The following is a 27,942-nucleotide window of genomic DNA, read 5'->3' as shown; positions in this document are numbered from 1 at the left end:
TGCCTCCATAGCCAGTAGGCATTTTGCTAGGTGCTGAGTCTGTAAAAACAGAAATGGATGTAATCCCTGCCCTCAGGGCACTTACCCACTAATAACCCCTTTCCCAGTCAAGTAGGACAGTCTTGAGAAATTTTCTTTATTCCTTTCCAGTCCTATCCTCCAGCCAGGCATCACCTAATTAAAAAATGGCAGTTGCCTTGAAAAGTATTTATTATATAGTCTAATTAAAAAGGAGAAACCAAAGACACCTGACCCAGAAAAGCTGCTATGGCCCGTTTGTATGTCTCTAGGGAAACACCAGTTCTCTGGTGTCTGGCCCATGTGTTCTTGCATAGAGCATTCTTAGGAGTCATTCTGGGCTAAAGAGATAAGCGATGAGCCCAGAGATCAGGGTTCTGATAGAGAAAACCAGGGACCATCCCATGGACTCAGACAATTATTGCACCAAAAAAGAAAAGAAAAGGAAATCTGATTTTTCTATTATTTTGAAAAGGTAATTTGCATGAGACTCATTCCTCTACAGTAGCAATGGCAGTTTGAAGTAACTGAGGCACTTACACATTGTATACTGGTTCTCATCATCTGCCACCTGGACCAGGTACTTTGACCCTGGAGCCAACCTCTGCCTCAGCCTTTATAAAGCAGGGCAGCTTTCTTTGTTTTTTAAAAATAATAACAGTTTGTAACTCTGTGAGACTTTATGGCTTACAAAATATCTTGATTGTAACAACCCTGAGAGTTAGGCTTTAATAGAAGTATTAGTAGTAATTATTATTAATATTAATATAAGTAAAATAACAATAATGCCATGTGGCATAACAGATATAGAGTGGGAGGCATCTTCAGTCATCCTGATGTGTATCTTGCCACCGGACCCAGATGGCTCTGGAGGAGAAAGTGAGGCTGGTGACTTTGCACAGCCCTACCTCACTTAAATCCAATTCACTTGTAGGTCATAGCATCATCTCCATGATGTCGTGGTCCTCATGGAGAATAAAGGACAAACAAGTCTGACCATAGAGTCAGGCTTCAGCGAGGGGATGACCCAAGGTCAAGCCAGCCTCTCACATATACTGGCTGTGTGACTACCAATTAACCAATCAAAAAGTGTTTATTAAATACTTACTATGTCCCAGGTACTGTTCTTAGTAAGGGTGGGAGAAACAAAGCAAAGCAAAACCATTTCTCCTTCCCTCAAGGAGCTCATATTGCATTCTGATGGAGGGGAAATATATTAATAAGTTATTTGGTTGGTTGCTGTCCTTTGTTCTCAAAAAAAAAAAAAAACCAAGATGATATCATGATGTTGGGATCAGGGTACAGGTAATCTGACTGCGGCTGATCAGACCAGAACACTCTACTATAGGTCAGGTTCAAATATGAACCAGTTATTTACCAGGTAATGGAAGGTAACTCAGGTGGAAAGGCACTAGTCGTTGGGAAGGTTAAAGATAGATGGGATTTGACCTGAGTCTTAAGGAAGCCAGGAAGCCGAGATGAACAGGGACACCATTCCAGGTATTTGGGATAGCCAGAACATAAGCACAGAGATGGGGGATGGAGTATCAGAGAGTGAAGAGTGGCAAATAAGCCTGGAACTGAATCATAGAGTATGTAGAAATGAGTCAGGTATAGAAGATTGGAAAGGTAGGAATAGTCTAGGTTATGAGGTAATTTTCATGGCAGACAGACACAACAGGGTCCCACTGGAGTCTATGGTGACATGGTCCAACATAACCTTTAGGGAGGATCACTTGGGCAGCTGAGCGGAGAATGGATTGGAGTAGGGAAAGACTTGAGGCAGGGAAATTCACCAGCAGTCTGCTGCAATATTATAGCCAGGAGATAGTGAGGGGATGTACTTGGAGTTCTAGCTATGTGCATGAAGAGAAAGGGACATTTATAAGAGATGTGAACACAGAAACCATAAGATTTGGCAATGATCATATATGGGGACAGGGGTAGAGTGCAAATGAAGAGTTGGAGATAACAGAGAGGTTTCAATCATGGGTGACTAGGAATGTGATATTGCCAATAATAATAGTAGAGAAATTTAGAAAAAAGAGGGTTGTTTTGGGGGGAGAACAAGTCCTGTTTTGGACATGTTGGGATTGAGATACCTATATGATATCCAGTTTGAGGTGTCTAAATGAGAAACTGGATCTAAGGAGAGAAACTAAGGATGAATATATGGATCTGGGAATAATGTTCATAGGGATGGAAACTGAAACTATGGGAATTGGTGGGATCTCCAAACAAAATAGTTTAGAGGAAGAAGGGAAGAGGTCCTTGATCAGAGACATGAGAGCCATCCGTACTTAATGAGAATGACATGGATGAAGACTTAGCAAAGAGTAGGAGAAAGAAAACCAAAAAGGAGTGGTCAGAATAGGAAGAGAAACAGTCAGTCAGTCAGCCAATAAACACTAATTAAGTGCCTACCATGTTGCAGTCACTGGGTTAGGTGCTATACTAACCATAAGAGTGCAGTCATAGAAACCTAGAGAAGAGAGAATATCCAGAGAGAGAGAGTGAGTAACAGTATGAAAGGCTGCAGAGACTAAGAAAGACAAGAATTGAGAAAAGGCCATTAGGACTGCCAATGAGAAAGAATTTTGGTGATTGGAGAAAGCCATTTCAACCAAAGGATGAGGTTGAAAGCCAGATTGCAGAGGGTTTAGAACAGAAAGAGCTGAGGACGTAGAGGCGCCCAATATAGTTAGCTTTCCCAAGGATTGTGATTGAGAAGGGAGGGAGAAATATTGGGACCATAATTAATTAATGGGAATGGGAAGATCAAGCAATTTTTTTAGGTTAAAATTGGAACTTTTATTTATTTATTTTTAGATTTCAACATTCACTTTTTTTGAAACTTTAATTTATTTTTAGTTTTCAACATTCATTTCCACAAGATTTTGAGTTCCAAATTTTCTCCCCATCTCTCCCTTCCCCCCACTCCAAGACACCATGCATTCTTATTACTCCTTCCCCCAATATGCCTTCCCTTCTATCATGCCCCTCCCTTCTCTTATCACCATCTTCTCTCTTTTCTTGTAGGGCAATATAGATTTCTTTACTCCATTATCTATATTTTTTATTTCCCAGTTGCATGCAAAAACAATTCTCAACATTTGTTCCTAAAACTTTGAGTTCCAACTTCTCTCCCATCCTCCCTTCTATCCGCACTAAGAAGGTGAGCAATTCAATATAGGCCATACACGTGTAATCATGCAAAAGACTTCCATAGTAGTCATGTTATGAAAGACTAACTATATTTCCCTCCATCCTATCCTGTTCCCATTTATTCTATTCTCTCTTTTGACCTTGTCCCGCCCCAAAAGTGTTTACTTCTAATTACTCCCTCCTCCCATTTGCCCTCTCTTCTATCATCCCCATCACCCCACTTGTCCCCTTCTCCCCTGTTTTCCTGTAGTGTAAGATAGATTTTCATACCAAACTGTGTGTGCATGTTATTCCCTCCTTAAGCCAAATGTGATAAGAGCAAACTTCACTTTTTCCTTCTCACCTCCTCCTTTTCCCCTCCATTGAAAAAACTTTTCCTTGCCTTTTTTATGAGAGATAATTTGCTCCATTCCATTTCTCCCTTTTTCTTCCCAATGTATTCCTATCTCACCCCTTAATTTTATTTTTTAGATATCATCCCTCCCTATTCAACTTACCCTGTGCCCTCTGTCTGTATATATGTAAATATTTATATAATCCCTCCAACTACCCAAATACTGAGAAAAGTTTCAGTAGTTACAAATATTATCTTTCTATATAGGAATGTAAACAGTTCAACTTTAGTAAGTTCCTTTTCTGTTTACCTTTTCATGCTTCTCTTGATGCTTGTGTTTGAAAGTCAAATCTTCTATTCAGCTCTGGTCTTTTCATCAAGAATGCTTGAAAGTCCTCTATTTCATTGAATAACCATTTTTTTCCCCTGAAGTATTATACCCAGTTTTGCTGGGTAGGTAATTCTTTGTTTTAATCCTAGTTCCTTTCACTTCTGGAATATTATATTCCAAGCCCTTTGTTCCCTTAATGTAGGAGCTGCCACATCCTGTGTTATTCTGATTGTGTTTCCACAATACTCAAATTGTTTCTTTCTGACTGCTTGCAATATCTTCTCCTTGACCTGGGAACTCTGAAATTTGGCCACAATGTTCCTAGGAGTTTCTTTTTCTGAATCTCTTTCAGGAGGTGATCAATGGATTCTTTCAATATTTATTTTGCCCCCTGGTTCTAGAATATCAGGACAATTTTCCTTGATAATTTCATGAAATATGATCTCATTTATTTTTTTCATCATGGCTTTCAGGTAGCCCCATAATTTTAAAATTGTCTCTCCTGGATCTATTTTCCAGGTCAGTTATTTTTCTAATGACGTTTCACATTGTCTTCTATTTTTTTAATTCTTTTGCTTTTGTTTCATAATTTCTTGATTTCTCATAAACTCATTAGCTTCCATCTGCTCCCTTCTAATGTTTTAAAGAACTATTTTCTTCAGTGAGCTTTTGAGCTTCATTTTCCATTTGATTAATTCTGCTTTTTAGGGCATTCTTCTCCTCATTAGCTTTTTCAACCTCTTTTGTAATTTGGATTAGTCTATTTTTAAAGGTGTTATTTTCTTCAGCATTTTTTTGGGTCTCCTTTAACAGGCTGTTGACTCACTCTTCATGATTTTCTTGCATCACTCTCATTTCTCTTCCCAATTTTTCCTCCACCTCTCTAACTTGATTTTCAAAATCCTTTTTGAGCTCCTCCATGGCCTGAGACCATTGCATGTTTATTTTGGAGGTTTTGGATGCAGAAGCCTTGACTTTTATGTCTTCCTATGCATTGTTCTTACCCATCTGAAAGGATGGAAGAAAATACCTGCTCACCAAAAAGTAAGCTTCTATAATCTTCTTGTTTCCCCTATTTGGGGCATTTTCCCAGCCAGCTACTTGACTTTTCAGTCCTTTGTCCAGTGGAGGGTATACTCTGGGGGCCTGTAAGTTCTCAGTTCCTCCAAGGTGGCACAATCAAGGGAGAGGAGTTTACTCCTCTCCTGGACTGCGCTCTGGTCTGCAAGCAACCATAAGCACTCTTCTGCTCAGGATCTGCAAGTAAAATTCCCTCTCCAGAGCCTCCACCAGCTCCACCAGTCAGTGCTCCTCCTCACCCCAGGACTGTCATTCAGGGCTGAGATCCAGAACAGTGACTCAATTCCCCCAGGATCTTTAGGTGGAGGCCTCCAAAAATGCATGCTGGCATCACCTGGGGCCACCTGGAGCTGGAGCTAGGGCAGGACCCTGTTCCCTTCTCACCCAGGTGAAAGAGCTTTCCCACTGACATTTGAAGCTGTCTTTGGAATTTCTGGCTTGTGAAATCTGGGAACTGCAGCTGCTACCTGGGATTCCTTACCCTGAAGCCTGCTCTGGTCCTGTCCATGCTGCACCACACGGCCAAAGTTGGGCTGGATTCCACTCTGAGCCTGGTGTGATAGACCTTTCCTGCTGGCCTTCTAGGCTACCTTGGGCTGGAAATCTTTTTTCACTCTGTTGTTTTACTGCTCTAGAATTTGTGTAGTCATTTTTACAGGTATTTTATAGGCTATGGGAGGAGAGCTATAGCAGGTCTGTCTTTCTACTCTGCTACCTTGGCTTCTCCCCCAAGTAATTTTTTTTAAAGAATGAGGGAGACATGGGCATGCTTATAGACATCAACGAAGGAGTAGAATATCGAAAAGTGGAGTAGGGATGGTAGTAAGAAACTCTGGAGGTTACAGGAGGATCTGAAAGCAAGGCTTACATGCAGAGGAATTGTGCTTAGCAAAGAAAAGGAAAGGGGTGAAGAAGGCATCTTTGTGAAGTGAGATGAAGAGGAGAGCAGAGGGAGATCTCTGCAAAGGGCTGCAATTTTGGAGGATGATGTATGAAGTCAACCATCAGTAGAGAGGAGAGCAGGTGGTGTCATGGGAGGCTTAAGAAGAGATGAAAAGTTCTGGAATACTTGGGAGAGAGTTGATTGATTAGGGAGGAGTAGAATGATTTCTTTGCTGTTATGAGGGCCCAATTGAGAGTAGATGACGTAAATATGTAGTGGAAGCAGTCAACTTGGCTTCAGAATTTCTGCTCAGTGGTAGAAGTGAAGGTGGAAATGGTGGGAGTGATCCAAGACTGATCTTTAGTTAGGCATGACAGGACAAGAAAGCAAGAGATTTAAGAGTAGAAGATTCCCCTACGTGAGCAAGATAAGGAAGCAGAGACAGCATAGCCAAACCAGGCGTGACAGACAGGGAGAGAGCTGAGAGGGAATGGAGGAAATAGAAGGAATGGGAAGGAAGGTTTAGGAGTCATAAAGCATGGGAGAAATGTAATGATAACACATTATGATCAGATAAAGGAGTTTTGGACTTAACAAAAGGTGAAGTGAATCATTTCTGATAGCAAGATCAAGGATTTGACATTATGGGAGTAGTAGGAGTGGCAGTAATTAATATTAAAAATAATGAGAGACAATGTGACCTAGTGAATGGAGAACTGATCTCTGGTTGGAGTCAGTATGACCCAGTTTCAAGAGGTGCCCTGCCACAGACTGGTAGTATGACCTTAGGCAACTTAACCTTCCAGGGCCCTAGACAGTTCCCTAAAGCATGAAGTTGGAGGACAGTTGCCCATATAAATGGGTAGAGAGTTTCCTCCTGAGGACTCTCCTAAACTGATTACATATCAGGTCCAGATTCAATCAAAGAAATAATAATAAATAATAGAAAGGCAGTGTTGCATAGAGACTAGAGGATTGACTTTAGAGCTTAAAAGACCTGATTTCAAGTCTTTTCTGCATTGTGTACCATGCATGTGACCCATGGCAGTTTCATTAAATTTTCAATGCTCTGGCAATTCCTTAACATTAGAGATAATGGAGGAGTCGCTAATGTGTATCCATGAAGGGAGTTTCACCCTAGGCATGCCCCCATAGCAATGCAATCACCAGTTTGGACAATAACAATTATAATGACAACTGGCCTTTGTGTAGAATTCCCAAGTTTACAAAGGCATTTTACACACTTGATCCTGTTTGACTTTCATACCAATCTTGAAAGGCAAGCACTGCAGGATTTATTTTTCTCACTTTGTAGATGAGCTTACATGACCTTCTTAATGTCACAAGGACCACAGCAGGGTCTGAAGCATGGACCACTACCTCCTGTTTGGGTCTAATTCTAGTCTTATGCTTGGCATTGGTCCCAATTCCTACCCCCCTCATTAACCACTTCCCAGACTCTCATAAGGAAACCTCATTTTAGGGGAAGAGAGGCCTAGTGACAGACAGCTCCCCTACTTAACCACAGGAGAGATGAGTATAGAAATGCTTTCTCCTGTCCTCAGAATCCAGGAAGCTGGTTTGTCTGAAATTCCAGCTAGCCACCCTAACTTTCTTCCCTTGAGTGCATTTGCAGGCCAGTGGATGGGGATGGCTTGTTGGGTAGAACCCTGGAAAAACCTCTAATCGGAGCATCTCACAGCTGGATATGCAGCTCAGCAGGCTACCATGTGAGCAGCTGTTTTATAGGGAAACCAGATGAGAAAATCCACTCATAGAGATGAATGAATTCAGCAAGAGTCCTCTTTAGGGGAAACAAGGGGAGGGAGACTGAGGTTGCCATTGCTTTTCTATGGTTGATTTGTTGGGGAAATGTGTCACCACTTCAGCAACAGGCATGTTTTTCTTGCTAGTTAGTATCATCTGTGGCTTGATCTAATCTCATTACCAATGAGGTGTTGTCATTTGGAAGAACAATAGCTGCTCTCAGGTGTCTCATTTCCATCAACACCCAGTGCCTGTGACAATGATGTGGGTGGGTGTCTGACTGGTCATTCTCTGGAAGACAGTTTGGAAATAGTTTGCATTCCCCTACAGAGCCACAATGGTACAAGAGGAAAAGTACTGGTCATGAAGTCCCAGGACCTGGGTTCAAATCCCAGGGCTGAAGGAACCCCAAGGGAGGGTAACTTAGTCCAACTCTTTTCTTTTTCAATTGAGAAAACTGAGACTTAATGAATTTCAATGACCTACCTTCCAAAGTCTTACAGCTTTTAAGTAGGAGAGCTAGAATTGAAATCCTAACTCCAAATTCAGTTTTCTTACAGTTAGCTACACCACATTGTGTCCTTACTTACTAATCAAGGGACAAGTCATTGCACATAGGTTTCCTTGTGTGTGAAAGGAGCAGAGAACCACTAGAGGTCCTTTAAAACTCTTAAATTCTATCATATGAAGACGTCAGAGTCCTCAGGTACCAAGAATATGGTTCATAGGTACACAACTTTCTCACACAACATTCACTGCTGTAGAGAGCACAGAGCATAGATACAGATTATATTGATCTTCATCTGTGATACATATATATGTGTGTGTGTGTGTGTATGTGTGTGTATACACATACCACTTGTCAGGTTATATTATAGTGAAGATTTCTTTCATGTATAAGTTGAGATTGGGGTCCTTTTCAACTCTTAATTCTGTGATTTTGCCCAGAAGGGTACCCAAAGTCATATAGAGCCAGGATTGGCACCCAGGTCCTCTGACTCCGTATCCAGCTTTATTTCCACTGCACCATACTGGAGAAGGACATTCCACCAAAGGGTGGCAGCCAGTGAAGGGACCCTTTGTGGAAAAGCTTCTCCCATGTAGGCTGTACAGCCCACTTGATGGTGTTTGTGCTAGTGAATCCCATTCTTTTCAAAGGATGGGGTGGCATGCCAGTGAGTAGGACCTTCACTCAAGGTCACCATGGGACTTAAAGCTCCTGGAACTGGTTATATGGCGCTAAATAAGGCCACCATTCATGTTGAGATGAGAGATTAGTGTCTAAGGCTGGGTTATTTATTGTCTGCTCCCCTCCCTCTTCCCCCTCTGCTAACTACCAAGATACAGCAGCAGAGGCAACAGGAAATTTGAAGTCCAGCATTTTATTAAATCTTCTCTGTGTGATTCCTGTGGAAGGGAAATGGCTTCAGAGAGATTGGGTTTCCATTATTCACATGCCAAGACAAGATGAGGAAACTGGGTTGGGGAAGATTTTCTGAACTTGCTGAAAATGGGGAAAGTAAAAGGCAACTGAGATTCCCCTGTACACTCACACACACACATACTCACACACACACACTCACACTCACACACACACTCACACACACACACTCACACACACACACTCACACTCACACACACACACTCACACATACACACACACATACTCACACACATACACACACACATACACACACACACTCACACACATACTCTCACACACACACACACACATACACACACACACACACATACTCCCACACACACACGCACACACACTCACACACACATATACTCACACACACTCACACACATACATACATACACATACACACACACACTCACACACACACTCACACACATACTTACACACACACACACATACTCACACACACACATACACACACACACTCACACACACACTCACACACTCACACACACACTCACACACATACTCCCACACACACACACACACACTCCCACACACACACACACACACACACACACACACTTCTGAAAGCCCAGAGGCTGTTGGTCAGATCTGCCTGGAGGCTTTGGGGAGGGCTCCAAGGCTCCCTCTCAGCCCTGGTCCCAGGAGGGACTGAATCCCGAGTAGGGGGCGGGGGGGGGGGGGGGGGGGGCTGGGGTCAGCAAAAATAAAGAGGGAAAGGCCAAGTTTGCTTCTCCCATGTCATTTTTTCATCTGAAACTCCGCTGGAAAGCTAGCTTCATTTTCGCATTCATTTTCTCTTCTCATTTTTTTGACTTTGCACATTCAATTTATTTTATTTAAAACATTTTCATTTATATCTCTTTTTTACATCGCCTTCATTCCCTGATGTATCCTTTCTCCACCGTGACTCAAAGAACCATTCCTTAAAACAAAGGATCTCTTAAAAGGCAGAAAAAAGCAGTTTAGCAAAAGTATCAACACACATTCATCAAGTCTAACAAAAGTGTTCCACATCCATAATCACCCCTCAGCCCTTCAAAGAAGGGAAGGAGATACATTCTCATATCTGTACTTTGTGACCATGATCATATACATCAATAATTCATTTGGAAATAAAAGCAGTACACATACTCATACACCCACCCACGCACACATACACATACCCCTCAAGAGTCTTAAAAAATTGCAGTATTCTGCTTCTAGCTGTGTAGGACTGAATGATGCTAAAAGGACACCAGGGACCAGGTGGGACCTTCCAATATCATCCATCTGGCCTGTTACTTCCACTCAAGTAAGGCTGCTTTGCGGGTCACTGCCAGGGCATGCTTGCAAGCCATCCAGTCTTCTGTTGAAGCAGGCAGCCATCACCACTCCAGGGAGGAAGCAACAAGGGCAGATGTCCAGTGAGCCATACTCTGCAAGGGGGATGGTCATGGCATGGGGGAGGGATGAAGTGCCATGTTGGAGATGGGCTTAGTGAAAGGTCCAGGGAAAACATGAATTCCAAATGAAACAGTTACGAGGCATGAAGTTCACAGCGGCATTAGGAACCTTTCCATGTCCAGCCCTAGTATCATGAGATTTCAAGCTAGAAGAGACCTTAGAGGTCATCCCAGTTCTACTGTGTGACCTACTCCCCATGTGACCTTAGGCGAGCAATATTATCTGTCAGGTTCTCATTATCCTCATCATGAAGATGTCAGATGAGATGCCTTCTTCAGACCTTTTGAGCTCTAAATCGATGATTTTAGAATTGAATGCAATCCATTCATTTTACAGATGAGCAAACTGAGACCCAGAAAAGACAAATAACATGCCCAAGGTTATACAGATGGTTAAAAGAGAGAGACAGGATTTGAACCTTGCGCTTCTGACTCCAAACCCAATGTTTGTTGCCTGTACAGAAGTACAAGGGCAAGAGATGCTGCTAGGTGAAGTAAATATGGATCAGGAACATAGGGGTCTCTCTTAGTTTTCCTTTTCCTCTCAATTTGGGGGGAGAGGTGACCTGAGGCTAGGAATAGACCTTTTTTTCAGAACAATCAGTCAATATACCTTTCCTAAGTTTCCACTATGCACCAGGCACTATGCAAAGAGCTGGGGATCCAGAGGCCAAAGACAGTTTCTGCCCTGGAGGAGCTCAAAGTCTAACAGGAGGTTACAATATGCAACAAGCTAAACACAGGAAAAAACTGGAAATAATCAACAGAGAGAACCAAGTGGAACTGGGAGAGTTTTCCTCTAGAAGGTGGGAGTTTGGCTGCAACCTAAAGGAAGCCAGGAGGTAGAGATGAGAAGAGAGAGCATCCTAATTATGGCAGACAGCCAGCGAAGACACCAGGAGCCAAGAGCTAGTGTCTTGTTTGAGAAATAGCAAGGAAGACACTGTCACCAGATCAAAGTGGACATGGAGGAGGGGGTAGGATGAAGGAAGGGAAATGTAAGCTATAAAAAGACTGGAAAATTGGGAGAAGGTCACATGAAGGGTAAACAGTGGCGATAATCCTGGATTGAATTAATTCAGACCCAGTCACCAAGGTCTTGAAACTCTATGGCTTGGAGAGAGACGTTTGATCAATGGGTCACTAAATTAACAAACATTTATTGAGTTCCTGTGTGCCAAGCACTGTGCTGGATGCTGGGGCTGCAAGGACAAATAATGAAATAATCCTTTATCTCCAAGAGCATATATTCTAATGAAGGAAGTAACAAATATACATGTGAATAAATGTAAAGGAACAAATCCAAGGTTGTGTGGAGGGAGGCTGTGCGGTGGGAATCAAGGAGCACAAGACTTTTAAACGTGTTGGCGGCAGGCATTTCTTGGACAGCCTAGCGAAGTCTATGAAACCCTTTCTCAGCTTTCAGACAAGTAAATACATAGTTTTCAAATAAGTAAAGACACAGAATTACAAAGAAAACCAATTAGACTGAAATACATTTATCAGAATATTTTAAAAAACAAATTCCCATACTCCCAAGTTAAGAACCCAGACGTTGAAGGTGGTGCTTTGAGCTGAGTCTTGAAGGAAGAGGGGATTCTCTGAGGCAGTAGTGAGGAGGGAGGGCATTGCAGGCAGTGGGGACAGCCAGTGCAAAGTCACAGAGAAAGGAGATGGAGTGTCATTGGTAAGGAAGAAAGAAAAAGCCAATTTAGCTGGAGCGCAGAAGTTAGGAAGGAGAGTAAATTTCTATGAGACTCTAAAAGTGAAAATCCCTGACTGATCTAAGATGATTGTCTAGGGTTAGGGAAATGGGGACGGATGAGCATATGTAGGTACAAGGCAGGAACAAAAGCACTTGAAAATGAAGGAAAATATATGAAAATTTTAAAATATTAGAGCTGGGAAGATTTTAGTGATGACTTTATCCAGCAGTTCTTAACCTGAAATACATGACCTCTATACTTACCTAACTACATATATGTTGTATATGTAGACAGATTTGATAACCATTTTAATATAATTGGTTTCATTTATAATCCTGCATATTTTATTTGATTACTTTTAACACTTCCTGAGCAGGACAGCTTCACCAGAATGCCCATGGTCTAGTGAAACAAATGACATTATATGAGGTTAAAAAACCTTGATCTGGTCTAACAGCCCCTACGTCCATTTCACAGGTATAGAAACTGAGGCTCATTTCCTCCTGCTTATCCAGGCCCTTTTTCTAGCAGCTCTATCTTATAGATCTTCAATCTCTCCCTGTCTATTGACTTCTTCCCATCTCTTTCCAAACATGCTCAGGTTTCCCCAGTCTCTTTCCCACGCACTTCAAAGCTTCTTGAAAAAAGTTGTCTACTCCCCATGCCTTGACTTGCTCAACCGCTTGTGGATTGGCCTGCCTTCACCTCCATCCCTTGAAACCAACAGTGACCTCCTACTCCCCATATCCAGTGGATTTTTTTTTCATTCTTCATCCTGCTTGATCTCCTTGCCCCCTCACTCACCAAGAGATATTCTCCTTTCTTGGCTTTAGAGATGTCACAATCTTTTCCTTTTCCTCCAACTTCTCTGAACATTCCTCTCTCCTCTACTTACTCCTCATCCCCATCTCAGTTCCATAACAAGAAGCTTACTCTTGGCTTCTCCTTTCATACATTCTCCTTTGGCCATCCTGTTTACTTCCATGCCTTCAGCTGTCATCTTTGGGTTACTGGGTCCCAAATTTACGTCTCCATTATAAACTCTCCTTTAACTCCTCGCCAATATCTGTGACCTTCAGGACATCTGCACCTCAAACTCATCCTGCCTGAAACCAAGCTAACTATCTTTCCTCCTAAGCCTACTCGTTGTTCATGTTTCACTGTTTTTGTCTGTGGCACTGTTTGCCCTAGATAGCACACTGGTGGATTTGTTACTGCTGCTGTTGTTTCATTTTGGTTTTGGAGGCAATTGGGGTTAAATGACCTGCCCAGGGTCACACAGCTCGTAAGCGTCTGAGGCCTGATTTGAACTCAAGTCCTCCTGTCTCCAGGACTGGTGCTCTAGGTACTCTATGCACTGAGCTACCTACCTGCTCCTGTTGTTTGTAAACTCTTTCCTTCTCCCAGACTTATTTTCTAATCAGTCTGCAAATCCTGTAGATCTTACCTTTTCTGACCTCCCCTTTCTATTCTAGCCACCAGTCCCCTCTAGGTACTTATTTCTTTTATTAAAAAAGTAATCTTCCTGAGGGCAGGTGCTCTTTTTGCTTTTTATATTTGTAACTCCCTGATTAGCACAGGGCTTGGAAAACATTAAGTCCTTAAAATATGTTTTTTCATTCATTCATCTATTCATTTTTTCAGTTCTCACTGCTACCTTCATAGCTCAGTTCCCTCAACTGGACTAACTTCTAATAGATCCTTTCATTTTCCCTTCCACCCCTCCAATACGTCTTTTATTCTGCTTCCAGAGTCATCTTTCTTAGGTCACTCCTCCACTCAGAATATTGTTTCCGATATTCAAGTTAAACTTATTTGCCTGATGCCCAAGGACTTCCCCAATCTGACCCTGTCCTACTTCCTGTCCCCATTCCATAGTACTCTCCAACATGCTCTGAGCATTGGTCAATCAGACATTACTCTGTCCTCTGAATGTGTTAATAGCCTTTTACTACCTATGCCAGGAACACCCTCCCTTGTTTACCCAATAGATTTCCATCTGTACTCTAAGCCCAGCTCAATGCCACTTTCCTCATGAAGCTTTCTCTTCTACCTTCACCCATGATTTCACCTGCTTCTTGTTTCCTTCTTCTCTAACATTCATTTGGTAAACATCTATCTAGCATCTGCTGTGTATGGAACCCTGTGTTTGGGGAAAGGAGTGGGGATGGGGGGATTGGAGAATCATATCTCACAGTTACCTCTTTGTGTCCTATTTCCCTCTTCTAGACATGGAGGATAGAGACCGTGTCTTAGTTAACCCATATCTCTTTGTAGCACCGACCTGGCAGGCTTATTGTGAGGATCATCTGAGATATCTGTAAAGTGCTTAACACAATGCCTGACACATGCTGAGTGCTATAGAAATGCTTGTTCCATCCTTCCCTTCCTTCTCTCCCCCAATTTCTAACAAAGTGGTAGATAAAGAGTATTTAATATATATTTAAGATATACACACATATATGTATATGGGGTGTGTGCATGTGTATGTGTGTATGTGTGTGTGTATAAAATCTCCCTTGAGCCTCACACCAACCCTCTACGAGGTATTATTATCCCCATTTTACAGATGAGGAAACTAAGGATCAGAATGGTGCAGTGACATGCTTTTGAGCATAGCCAGTGAGAGCCAGAGATGAGATAAGAGCCCAGATCTTTTGCCCTCTCTACTCCACTGCCATTGATTGGTTAATAGGACATAAATGAAGTTCATAAATGCTTAAGTGTCTACCATAAAACATTTAGGGGTTCCAAACATGTCATTTGAAGTTTTTTATTTCAAATGCTGACCCAGCACGAACTAACTGAGGTTCCTGGCATGATTCTGCTATGGAATGTCCTTTCCTATGACCCATCTGGGACTGTTTTGAGGTCTTCCTAACTAACACCTATCGAGTTCTGATGCCAAGAGAATTCCATTCTGGTTTCCGTCTCAGAGGATGAGGGGAGGATGAGGGAGATATTTGGACCTTAATTTAAAGAATACTAAATCTTTTTTCAGCCTTATCAGGATGCTCATCCTCCTTGACTTCTCTGTCCTCCTATGTTGAATAATCATTTTACAGCATTAATTATTGAACCAATTAATAGTCAAGGACTTAAAGGGGGCAGGAAAGGCACACTTGTCCAATTAAGATTGTCATACCCTTTTTCAAAAATCTCTTGAACCAGTGGAGGCCAGAGGATAGGCCACCTTTTTCATTAACTGGCCCTTAGCAACACATGGGGGTGGGATAGAACAAGGGGGCAAAATGCTGGGGCAGACAGTTTGCTACGAGAGGTAGAAAAGCTTGGTGGACAGAGTGTTCAGTCTTGAGTCAGGAAGATCTAGGTTTAAATCCAGACTTTGATACTGGCTGTATGAGTGTAAGTAATTGATTTATCCTCAGTTTTCTCATCTGTAAAATGACAGTAGTAATCCCTCAAAGTGACCTCACGTGGTTTTTTTGAGGATGAAACATGCTAACACATGTAAAGTATTTTGTAAACATGACTACTGCAATCATAATTATTGCTCATTACCTTTGTTATTGTGGCTCTCAACACCTATAATGCAAAGCCCCTCTGGAGGAATAATCTTCTTTGGTCACAACTGCTTCCCTAGGATAGATTCTAGGTTCTGGGTTCTGGGTCTTATGATTGACAACCATTTCTTTTGATCTCTGCCAGACTCAATCCTTTCCCAGCCATCCCTCCAAACCGAGGGTCTCATAGATATGACGATGATGACCCTTCATCAGCCAATGGACCCTTCTGAGAGGTGGAAGCCATTGGTTTGCTGGATGGAAGACAGCCTTGTCAGGTATTCACACCAACACACATACCGAGATACTCATAAGTACCCTTTCCCATTTTTCTGATTATATAAAGGTGGTGTAGTGGATAGAGTGCCAAACTTGGAGTCAGGAAGACCTGAGTTCCAGTACAACCTCAGATATTTACTAACTGGATGACCCTGGGCAAGTCACTTCATATCAGTTTGCCACGGTTTCCTCATCTGTAAAATGGAGATAATAAGAACGCCTACCTCCCAGAATCAAAGAAAATAATAATTATGAAGCACAGTGCTTGGCACATGACAAGTGCTATATAAATGTTAGCTATTATTATTACAGTGCCTGCCACATAGTAGGTGCTATATAGATTTTAATTACTTGTCATTATTGCTACTCATTAAAAAGTCTATCCTAAAATCGTAGCTAGATTTGTCTCTTCATACTTTCCACTCATTGTTCTTAGTTCTGTCCCTTGCTACCAAATAGAACCATTTTGTAAATTAAAACTTTAATTCTTTTTTTAATTAAGAAGCATTTTTCCCTCCCACCTGCCCCCATTGACAAGAAAAAGAATGACAAAGCCCTTATTACAAATATGCATAGGAGGGAGGCCTTCATTAAGTAAGCCTCGGTTGGCTCTAGGACCTTAAGATTAAGAGCTCGAAGAGAGTGTACAGCTCATTTAGACCGATCTATCACACAGCTAAATAACCAGCATTAAGGAAGTATATACTATGTGCTAAGAGCATGGGAATAGAAAATCAAAAATGAAATGGTCCCTGCCCTCAATCACCTTCCATTCCATCAGGGGAAATGACAGCTCATCCACCAGTACATTTAAAAACATATGAGTCCCAGAAAAGACACACATGACTTGTCCACAAGGCAAGCTCCAACACCTGTTCATGGTTCGAGGGCAAGAGCATCGAATAGGCAGTGTTCTTTCTACCCACATAGGAGTGAATGCTTCTAAATTGAAAGTGGTAAATTTAGCTGCAATTTTAGGATACACTGTCCCATAATTAGAATAACCCTAAGGAGAAATGGACTGGCAGCAGTAGATTCCCCCTCACTGGAAGTCTTTAAGCAAGACATAGATGACTACTTCTCAGGTATGACATTTTGAACTATCAAGTCATTACAAAGTCCCACTGGGAGTGTCTGGTTAGGATTTGAACCTAGGTGCTCTGTCTCCAAACGCTGCCTTCTGTCCATTCCCCCCACCCCCTACCTATCATTGCCCCAACCATTCACACTTAGAGTTAAGGGAATATGACTAAGTGAAATTCATTTTTTCAGGTTACCAAAAGTTACTGGTCCTCAAAAGTCACAGTAATCCTCAGACATAATGACCCTTTGTCTCATTAGTCAATCCATAAGCATTTATCAAATGCATTTTGTGAACAGTTCATTGTACTTGTTAGAAAAAGGGACACAAGATTTATATAAGGCACATTCCTTGCCCTCAGGGAGCTCACTTGGAAGTGAGGCAAACATTGATTTCTTTAGCTAATGACCTGGAGAAGGACCAGAGATCAATGGAGGGAGCTACATAGGCATTACTCCGTGGTTCAACAACAATGATATAACTAGAATTTATTTGTAAAACACTTTAAGATGTGCAAAACATTTTTCATCTGTTATCTCATTTGATTTTTGAAACAACCTTGGGAGGTAGGCACTATTATTATCATCCATATTTTACAGAGGAGGAAACTGAGGTTAAGTAATTTGCCCACAGTCCCACCAGTAGTGTCTGATGTACAATTTGAACTCAGGTCCTCCTGACTCCAAATCCAGAATTCTATCCACTAAGCCATCTCAGCTGAATGAAGGACTTCACAGATTTCTTCATTTATTCCACAACTATTTTATGTTTGTAGCTACAAGAATAAATCATATTTTCTGTTCCCATAGAGCTCACAATGTAGTAAGAAGGAGTGACTGGACATGTAATCAGATGGCTAGAATACAAATTAGAATTGGATAAGGGCTTTGAAATCACATAAGTAAAAAAAAATATCACTTTTTGGGGTGAAGGATCCAAGAAGGGAGGACGCTTGGTGTAGACAAGATGGATGGCAGAGTCGCAGGATTTCAGAGCTAGTTCATGTGATCTGACCCACACCTGAGACAAGATCTAGCTTTTACCTAAGGACTTCAGGAGAAAGAGAATCTGCTGCCTCCCAAGTCCACAGGCATTTATTAAGTGCCTACGATATACCGAATATTGTGCTTTTAAACTTTGGGGATACAGCAAAAGACAAAACGAAGCAACAGCAATGACAAAGCCCTCACCATCTCGCAACTCAAGGATCTCGGAGTCTTCTAACAAAGTGGCCCATTTTGCTTTCAGATTGTTCTCATTGTGAGAAAGTTTATTCTAATTCAAAGCTACTTTGTTTCTTCACACCTTCCCCTCCCTGCTCTTGGTCCTGTCCCCTGGGACCAGACAGAAAAAGTGTAACCATTTTTTAGGAAACTTTGGTTTTTTTCTACCAATGAATAGTCATTTTTTCTCCCTCCCTCCTCCTCCCTCATTGAAAAGAAAAAGAACTGGCTCTTGTAACAAATTACAAGTAGTCAAGCAAAACAAATTGATAGCTCTCCAAATGTTTGAGGATCTCTAACACAGACCGCGTCACACACCTTCAGTCTCCTCCACACTAAATGACCCCAGTCCCTTCAAATGCTCCTTTATATGGCATGAACTTGAGATCCTTCACCATCCTGGATGCTTTCCTCTGGACCTTCTTCAGCTTATCGATGACTTTTATGAAAATAAACACAAGGGGCGACTAGGTGACGCAGTGGATAGAGCACCAGTGCTGGAGTCAGGAGGACCAGAGTTCAAATCTGGTCTCAGACATTTACTAGATGTGTGACCCTGGGATAGTCACTTAACTCTGCCTCCCCCAAAAAATGAACTCAAAATTCCAGCTATGCTCTAACTAGGGAAGATAGCAGGGGGACTAGATCACCTCCTTATTCTTTCACACTATGCCTCCCTTAATGCAGCCCAAGATCACATTAGGTTTATTGACTGCCAGACTATGTTGTTAATTTCATGCTGGAGCTTGTGGTTCTCTAAAACAACTAGATCTTTTTTCAGATGAATGGTTGTTTGCTAAGGTCCCTTCCACCTCCAAATTGCATAATGATAAGCAGCATTTGTCCCTGGGTCTAATGATTTCCTGAAATGTGTTGTGGAAACAAGGTTTCTAGGTTTCAACCATCCAATAAGATTTACTGTATACCAGACACTGTGCTAGATATTGGGGATATGAGTGAAAAGGAATGAAACAATCCATACTTGCATTTCATTTATTCAAATAAATATTTAGTATCTTCTGTGTGCATAATACAGTTCTAGACACTAGGTAAATTGATAGAGATTTCTAAGATCCAGTCTCTGACCTCCTAGAGTTTATATTCTGAGTGAAAAGAATCCTATGCTTGTCCAGATCAGATGGAGTGGAACATACCTGAGAATTATCTTACATAGAAGGTCTTTCATGGTTCCCCCTCCCCTCACAGCTGCAAGCATCTTCCCTACTAAGGACACATTCCATCTACTCTGTATGTATTTTGTGTGTACCTGTTTATGTAAGTACATGTTTTTCCCCTCCCCCCATTAGAGTAGGAGCTCCTCTAGGACAGGCACTGCTTTTGTCTTTCTTTGTATCCCCAGTACTTAGCACTGTGCCTGACACTTAGCAAAAGCTTGATACGTGCTTGTGGACTGATGGACTGATTGTCCCCCTTCACCATAATTATTCACACACATCTCCCCAAAGAGACCTTTGAATTCCAGCTAAGCTTATCCCCATGGCAGATGCTGCTGCGGTGTCTTTATCCAAATCACTCATAACTAGACTGTGTCAGAATTTCTGGCTCCCCGTTAGACAGATTGTGACCAAAAATCAGGGGTAATTGGAAAGGGTTCTTGAGAAAAGAACAAAGACTATTGATAAAAATCACAAGGTTTGAGTGTTGGAATAGACCTCAGGGTCATTGAAATGAAGCCCCTGAAAACATATCAGATAAATGGTTATCCATTGCTTGGGGCATGATTGGGGAACATGAGAGGGGATAAGAAGGCTGAATGAGCTCCAATACCTGCTGTCCTAAAAGAGCATGGGAAATGTTTAGCGCTGAATGGGAGCTGAAATGAGAGAAGTCCTTGGACTGAGAAAGGAGGGACTATGATGGCTGTCTTCCATTATTTGTGCCATTTTCATGTACAAGACAGCTGAAATTAATTATTTGTAGCCCCGGAGGAAGATGGATTTTGCCTCCATTATGATGCAGGGTCTGGCCGCAATTAGGACTCTCTTGTTATAGAAGAGGCTGCCCATGAGGTAGCCTGCTCTCTGTCCTGGGGCAAGGTTGGATTAAATGGTCTCTAAAGATTCTTTCCAACTTAAGTCTGATTCTGTGCATCTAGATAAGCTAAACCTCTGGGGAACAGTCTGGACCATGAGACCAGCTAAAGTCTCTTAAGGGACATGGAAACAAAAGACCTCACTGGAGCACCTGCTTCTTAGTTTTCCTCCTTTATACAATGAGAGGTTCCCTCCAGCGTTCTGATCTTCTTTGTTCTAAGTGATTTTCTAGCACTGACATTTTATGTTCTACCTTCTGATGTCCCTTCCACCTCTGACACTGTGTTCCAAGGTCTGTTCTAGCGCTAACATTTTATGTTCTATGTTCTAAGGTCGCTTTCAGCTCTAATGTTTTATGTTGCCAAGTCCCTTCCAGCTCTGACATTTTATGTTCTAAGGTACCTTTCCAGCTCTGAAATTCCATGTTCTCTGTTCTAAGATCCCTTCCAGCTCTGGCATTCTATCTCCTGCATTCTAGGGCCCCTTCCAGTTCTCATATCTGTGTTCCATATTCTAAGGTCTTTCATTATCTGTTCTCTGTTCTAATTTCCCTTCCAGGTCTGGCATTCTATCTTCTGCATTCTAGGGTCCCTTCCAGTTCTCATATTTTATGTTCCATATTCTAAGGTCGTTTAGAGTGATGACTCTTATGTCCTAAGGTCCATTCTTGCTCTCACATTTCATAGTACTATGAGTTAGTTGACTAACCTGCAGAAATGAACCCACAGCTTGGCCAGAGGGCCCCATGGGGCTCCATGGGCCATATATTGTCAGTGCCATTTGAATTTCCTCCCCCACTTGGTATAGTACAAATGAAAAAAGGACAATAATGTCTTGATGAATGTTTAATACCAAGTGGGAGGATAGGGCCCCAGTTCAAGCTTAGCCAAGCTCCTGGTGGGAAACTTTCACAAAAGACACTCTGTTCCCTTTGGGACAGATGCCACCAAAGCGTGTGGTTCATTTTTTTTAATGATTTTTTTCCAGGATCCAGGCCTTCCCGACATGCTTTGGGATGTTACAGTGCAGTTAGCTTGGGTGGGTCCTTTGGGGGATGGGGACAAGAAATGGAGCTCAGGAGTAAAGGCTGGCTTTCTCTGCATGGTCTGATGAATACCATGGCATTAGCTCTGTCTGATGTCTAGGACACATTTGTCTTAATTTATGGACCTCATTTCCAGCCTTTCTTCCCTTTGGCCAAAGAGCTGGAAATCTGCTCCTCATGACATTTTCCCTAAACTCTTTCCCAATTGGGTGCAAAAGAGCACAGCTTTTTCTATAGAGATAGATAGTTCTTTATGAAATGAAAATTTCTGGTTCACAGCCAGGGGCAAGACAGCACTCCAGACATTCTATTTCTTCAGTCCCTCCCCCCTCTCCCAACAGAAGAGATTTTTTTGACCTCACAGCCCAGCCAGGTTGCTTTCAAAGCTGAGAGAGATCCTCCTAAGCTCCAAGGACAGTGACCTTCAGAGTGAAGATAAAGGAAACGTTTCTGCTCAATTTACTATCAGCCTAGCTCAGTGCAGAATGACCTTTAACACTGTCCAAGTTCTTACTCAAGTTCTTAGGGAAGAGATGCCCACAAGCAGTGTCAGCAAATGTACAGAATCATGGGATTTTAGAGCTGAGGGGGAACTCTCTCCATCTCCTAATCTAATCCTCCTTCACTACAGGACCATGGAGGAAAAGTACTGGACAGGAAGTCAAGCGAAACCCATCTTCAAAGCCCAGTTCTAGTTCTTATTAGCTGAACAAGATACTGCACCTCTCTGAAATGTCCTCATCTGCAGATGTGTATGAATCTCCTCATCTGTATAATTGTGATACAATATTTCTTCTTTCTCTGAGTCTCATTTTCTTCTCCTGTAAAATAAGTTTTGATGTAGCAGCCAGAAGTAATCCCATTACACATGGGTTCTAAAAGAAAAAATATCCCAGTGAAAGTTACTCAGTGGGTCTACATCAACTGAAAACCGAAGTTCATGAGCCCCTATTAGTGTGTTTACCTTTTATTGTCAGACAGAGGGAGCAATTAGTTCAAAGCAAATATATTAAATAAAACAGAATAGTATGAAAAGTAGACATTGAATGTCTCTTCCACACACCTGGGGCACACTCTCCCACAAATACATATGCTGTTAGTGGGAAGAGTAGACATGCCTAATCTGTATGGAAAGGCACTTATAGTTCATGTGGCCAAGGCATCTGTATAGAGCATATTCCTTTCCATGATCTCTCTGTCTGTCTGTCTGTCTGTCTGTCTGTCTGTCTGTCTGTCTCTGTCTCTGTCTCTGTCTCTGTCTCTGTCTCTGTCTCTCTCTCTCTCTCTCTCTCTCTGTCTCTCTCTCTCTCTCTCTCTCTCTCCCCTCCCCAAATTTTCTCTGACTCCTCAATATCCTTTGGTTCTCTCTTGCAGATGAATCTGAGCCAGGAAAGGAGTCTGGAGACAAATCTCAAAACGAAAACTAAAACTAAGTGGAACCTCTATCTCAACTCTTTGGTCCAAATTCTGATTATGCGGGCAGCCAGAAATACAATAGAAGGAGTGCTGGACTTTGAGTCAGGAAGACCTGAGTTCAGATATGGCCTCAGACACTTACATTCTGTGTGACATAGGCAAATAACTTACCTCTCTTAGCCTTGGTTTCTTCAATTATAAAATGAGGAGTTTGAACCTGACCTCAATGGTCGCTTCCCTCTCTGTATCTAAGATATGAATATCTACAGGAACTCTCTGCCAAAAGGAGAATGGTTAATCATTGTATAGCATCATAGATTTAAACCTGGAGGAAACTGTCATTTGACAGATGACTGGCCAGGGATGTGACCAGGCCAGGGTCACACAGGAAATAAGTAGAGGAGCTAGTTTCCAGATCCTCTGACCCTAAGTACAATAGTCTATTTGTCTTAATGATAATTTCATGCTTCAAAAGGTTGGAGGGAACAAGGAGAAATTTTATTCTGTATATGGTTCTCCCTAAGGGGGAGGAACTGGTTGTTGGTGGTGGCAATGATTGGAAAATTGTGGGGAAGTGACCATTCCATATTAGAATTTGTGACAGAGGAGAGGAAAATGGAGAATATAGTTTGATGTGTGTACACCCAAGATTTGGGGAGAACTGGTTTTAGAGGGTTCAAGGGAAGGATAGTCAAGTAAAATTTCTGTAGGGAAGGTTAGCCCAGAGGGAAGGGAGAGATCTCAAGAATGAAATTCTGAATATGCAAAGAAACAAGTCAGATGAGGAGGAAGAGGAGAAGTTGTCTAAAGAGATTGACAGGTTGACATAAGGAACCAGATCAACTTAGGTTTAAATGACATGTACAGAGGATGAAAGGGAGGGTGAGTGATGGAGGGTGGATACAAATCTGAGGCATTGCCCTATAGAAGCTTAGTCTTGTGAGTGCTGCAGTGCAGAAGTGACCTAACGGGTCAAAGAATGGGTCAAAAGCCCAGACTCAGGACCCAAGTAAATGAAGAAGGCTAAGATCAACAAAGTTACTAAGTGATCATGTAAGAGTACTGAACCTGGAATTAGGAAGATCTGAGTTCAAATCCAGCCTCCAACTCTTACTGGCTTTGTGACCCTGGGGATGTCACTTAAATCACTGTCTGACTCAGTTTCCTCATCTGTAAAATGAGGCTAATACTAGTGCCTACCTCACATGGTCATTATGAGGATCAAATAAGATACATTTTAAAGCTTGATAGAAATATGTTATTATTTTTATCGTTATTATTATGACTTACCCATTTTGTTTTGAATACCCAGTACCTGACATGTGCCTGGAACACAGCAGGCATTGGTAAATGCATGTAGATTGATCGTTTCTTTATTAAAGAAGTTAGGCAGTGGGATATAAAAAAATAAATTCACTTATAAAACCACATTTCTCTTGTAAGGAAAATTCTAATGACTTTGCAGCATTTTGTACTACTCAGTATTTGCCTAAGGATTTACTGGCAATGTGGTGTTTCTAGTAATAAAGAATGAGTGTAAAGATTCCCCTTCTGCCCCTGATTCTGCCCAAATCCCCATCTCTGTTCAAGGAAGAAAAATTAGGTTGGGAAATAACAGGGTAGGATTGGCCAGTCTGATTCATTTCAGGGAATAATGGGAGAGTCCCTCATTTGTAGGGTTGGTCTCAGGCACCAACGAAGATCTCAGAATACCTAGGCTTAAGAGAATTCAGGTTCTTTAGTTGAAGTTTTCCCTTGTGCTCATTACTAGAGATGATAAATACGCCACCAGTTTAAAGGGACACCAACCACCCCTGGTCTGGTCTGTGGAGGATAAAAAAAACCAATGTGTTTTGACCAAAGGGGAGGAGAGGGGACAGAAAATGGAAGAGAACATCTGAGTCAGCACTGCCTGATACTGCTTCGCTTTTTATCCTTTCTTCTACTACAGAAATAGTGAGCTTCCCAACATGCAGTCTTTGTTTGAAAACCTCAAGTAAGGAGGGAACCTATGACCAGCTGAGACAGCCCATTTCTCATACGGATTAAATTCCGTTCAGAAAACATTAACTGAGCACCTACTATGTACCAAATATCTTGAATACAAAGACAAACAGCTACGGTTATTAGAAGTTTGAGGTGGTTTTGGAAGGGGATTCCTTTGATATCAAGCCTCTTCACAACTCTCCCCTATTATTCATGGTTGTACCCTCTGCAACAAATGTTACTTAGGGATGCATGATGCTGCCTTCAAATATTCAAAGAGCAACCATAGTAAATACCATTTAGACTTATTCTGTTTGACCCTAGCAGGTAGAATTATGGAGTAAATGGTGAAAAAGGCTCATCTAGGCTTGATGTTGGGAAAAACTTCTTCACCTTTAGAACTGCCTGGGGATGCTATTAGTAAACGACCACTTGTTGAGATCACATCCGAATGTGATATTGGGAATTCTTTTTCAGGAGGGGATTGAATTTTGTGTTCCCTGAAATTCCTCCAAATTCCAATGGTCTGTCATCTCTAAAATCCCTTTCAGCTCCCAAATCCTGCAATTCAAGAACTTCCCTGACATTCAGCACTCCACTGACCAAAGAAGTAGTTATTTAAAATTCTTTGCCAATGGCTACTCAGGGGTCCAAGTGAAATGAATTGGACTTGTGACCCAGTTTCCAGTGGATAATGTCCATGTAACACTAAAGAGGTTATTAGCCCCTTAACCTGCCATTATTACTAGGGAACAGAACGACTCCAGACTCCACTGAGGTCAGACCAAGATGGCAAGGAGAGGAGGAGTTGGAGGAGGAGGCTCTTTCTCTTTGCCTTTGCCTTTCTGTAGTCCTTGAGAAGAGGAGAAAAGAGAAGAAGCTCACCCTGTTATTATCACTTTGTTGTTCTTGTACTACACTGGGAATGGATGATTTTAGCCTAGAGGGAAGGTCACGCCTCCTAATGTTAACCAGTAATTCATTTTGCAAAACTTTAAGAAAAAGAGACTGAGAGGCAGATTCAGACAGACAGTCCAAGAAAGAAAAAAACAGAAAGGAAGGAAGGAACAGAGAAAGAAAAGAACAGAAAGAAGGAAGGAAGGAAGGAGGGAGGGAAGAGGGAGGGAAGGAGGAGGAAGGAAGGAAAGAAGGAGGGAAGGAAGGAAGGAAGGAAGGAAGGAAGGAAGGAAGGAAGGAAGGAAGGAAGGAAGAAGGGAGGGAGGAAGAAGGGAAGAAAAAAGAAAGAGGAAGGAAGGAAAGGAGAAAGAAGGAAAAGATGGAAGGAAGGAGAGAGTGAGGGAAGAAAAGGAGAAAGAAAAAGGAATAGAGAAAGAAAAGGAAGGAAAAGGAAAAGACTATTATTACATGCTCTCCACACTGATAAATAAATCCTCTTTTTTGTTTCCTAGGAAAACCCCTCTCCAACCAGCGAGCTAAGCAGGAAAACACAGGAGAAGAGACAAAAAAAACCCAATGAATGCTTACTTGTTTGTGGCAGCAACAACACAAAGTCCTCCGTTCTTCATGTGTATGTGAATGTGTGTGTGTTTTCACCCTCCCACTTCTCCATGAACTTTCCAACAAGAGCTGTGTCCCCAGTGCCCAGGTCTGTGACCCGCCCCCCAGATGTGCATCTCTTCCAGGGCTGTGGTTTTCTGACTGCCATGTGTTCCCCAGTTCGGTCACAGGGACATCAGGAGTAGTTCTATGCTAGGGCCAAGGTAGAAGGGTCATTTGTGAAATTTCCCAGAAGCAAATTTGCACTGACTCAGGGAAGGATGTTCGCTAGAAATGAAAAGGATTCAGTAGAATCCAGAGGTATTAGGGTTAGGCTTTTGTCTCCCTACCATCACCACTACCAACAAAACCCAATCTGGTTCCATTACATCATGACAAAGTTGGAGCAAAAAATGCAGCTCTTGTGTTGATGTTCTCCAAAAGTTTGACCCTGGTGTTTCGAAAGGATGTGGCCTTTAATTAAGATGGATGCCTTTGCAATGAAGGAAAGAAATAGCCATATGAGACTGAAAGATACCCAGGCATTTTTTCATTGATGGGGTTACCCAGGACTTCAGTTTCTTAATTCGATGCTGAGAGATTAACCCTTGACTTTGGTGAAAGTTTGCTTCAGTTAATTGAGATGCTAAGTGTATGAGTCTTCAATGTCGTTTCTCAAAGCCTCCTAGAACCACATTGTCAGATCCTGGTTTCTCTTTGGGAATTCTGTAGATTCGCATGTTGCTCAAGACTCATTAAAAGGACAGGATAGTCATGAAAACAAAGCAGTAGCTTTGGTATGGGTTTCTGGTCTCCTTGTTCTTGTTTAAAATGGAGTTGAGATACTTGTATCCAAGTGATGTGTTGATTTTCTGATATCTGACTCCTAGGCGATAAATATCCTTTACAGCCCTCTATACCCAGAAACCTCTAAGTTATTTCAAGCACCCTAGCTTTTTTCAAGTCATGGAGAATCATAGACAACCAGAGAAAGATTAGAAGCAAGTGTCTTTGCCTACCCTTGTCTGCAAGTTCACCTTTCCTTGTAAGCTCTGGTCTTCAAGATACAGCACCACCAGGTCTCCTTCTGAGCCCTCTAAACCAGAGCGAAAGAAAAGAGACTATCCCTGAGGATGGAAGCCCACCAAGACCTGCGTGACAGCTGCCCACGTCATGACACCTTCAGTCATCACAGTTCAGTGATTTTCTGATCATGGTGAGGGGAGAGTGAGGCTTCATTGCGTGGGTGGGCAATGATTTGCTGCAACTGGTACCCGGAGATGAAAATGGAACTGGTTTTCTCTTGAAATTCCAATTTTTGCTGTTGAAACTTGGTGTGGTGTGAAATTATTTCTATGTGGAAGGGTCCAGACTGATGTCTCCCACATCGCTCCCAATCCAGAACAGTAACTAGGGCAGGGCAAAAGAGTCTTTACTTCAAGGCAGCAAATTTGAAGGGTACCCTGTATTTAGAGGCCTGATCATTGCACTTAGATTGCTTCAGCCTATCAAAACAATAATAATATGGGTTAGCATTTATTAAGCACCTACTATATGCCAGCTCTTAAGTTAAGAATTTGACAATTATTGTCTCATTGGATCCTCCTGACAGCCCTGGGAGATAGGTGTTGTTCCCATTTTACAGATGAGAAAACAGA

At 41.9% G+C, this 27,942-nt stretch overlaps 1 protein-coding gene across 10 annotated transcripts in view; it reads left to right on the top strand.

Annotated features, from left to right (window-relative positions):
- The window catches only part of TRIM44 (tripartite motif containing 44), a 184,125-nt gene extending 156,511 nt beyond the window's left edge, over positions 1 to 27,614 (top strand). For 3 of the 10 annotated variants that reach the window (XR_011969234.1, XM_072619144.1, XM_072619145.1), the window contains 2 exons: positions 15,849 to 15,981; positions 26,197 to 27,614. Coding sequence is in view for 6 of the 10 variants with exons in the window: in XM_072619144.1 (XP_072475245.1) it covers positions 15,849 to 15,936 (88 nt within the window). In the remaining 4 variants the exon portion in view is untranslated. Of the gene's footprint in view, positions 1 to 15,848; positions 15,983 to 26,196 lie in introns of those variants that run through there. The other 7 variants (XM_072619143.1, XM_072619141.1, XM_072619142.1 and 4 more) reach the window with 5 other exon arrangements.
- Positions 27,615 to 27,942: the final 328 nt, after the last annotated feature.

This window comes from Notamacropus eugenii, chromosome 6 (assembly GCF_028372415.1).
Source record: "Notamacropus eugenii isolate mMacEug1 chromosome 6, mMacEug1.pri_v2, whole genome shotgun sequence".
NCBI lineage: Eukaryota > Metazoa > Chordata > Mammalia > Diprotodontia > Macropodidae > Notamacropus > Notamacropus eugenii.
Note: the sequence above shows the minus strand (reverse complement) of the source record. Positions and strands in the feature narration are given on the sequence as shown.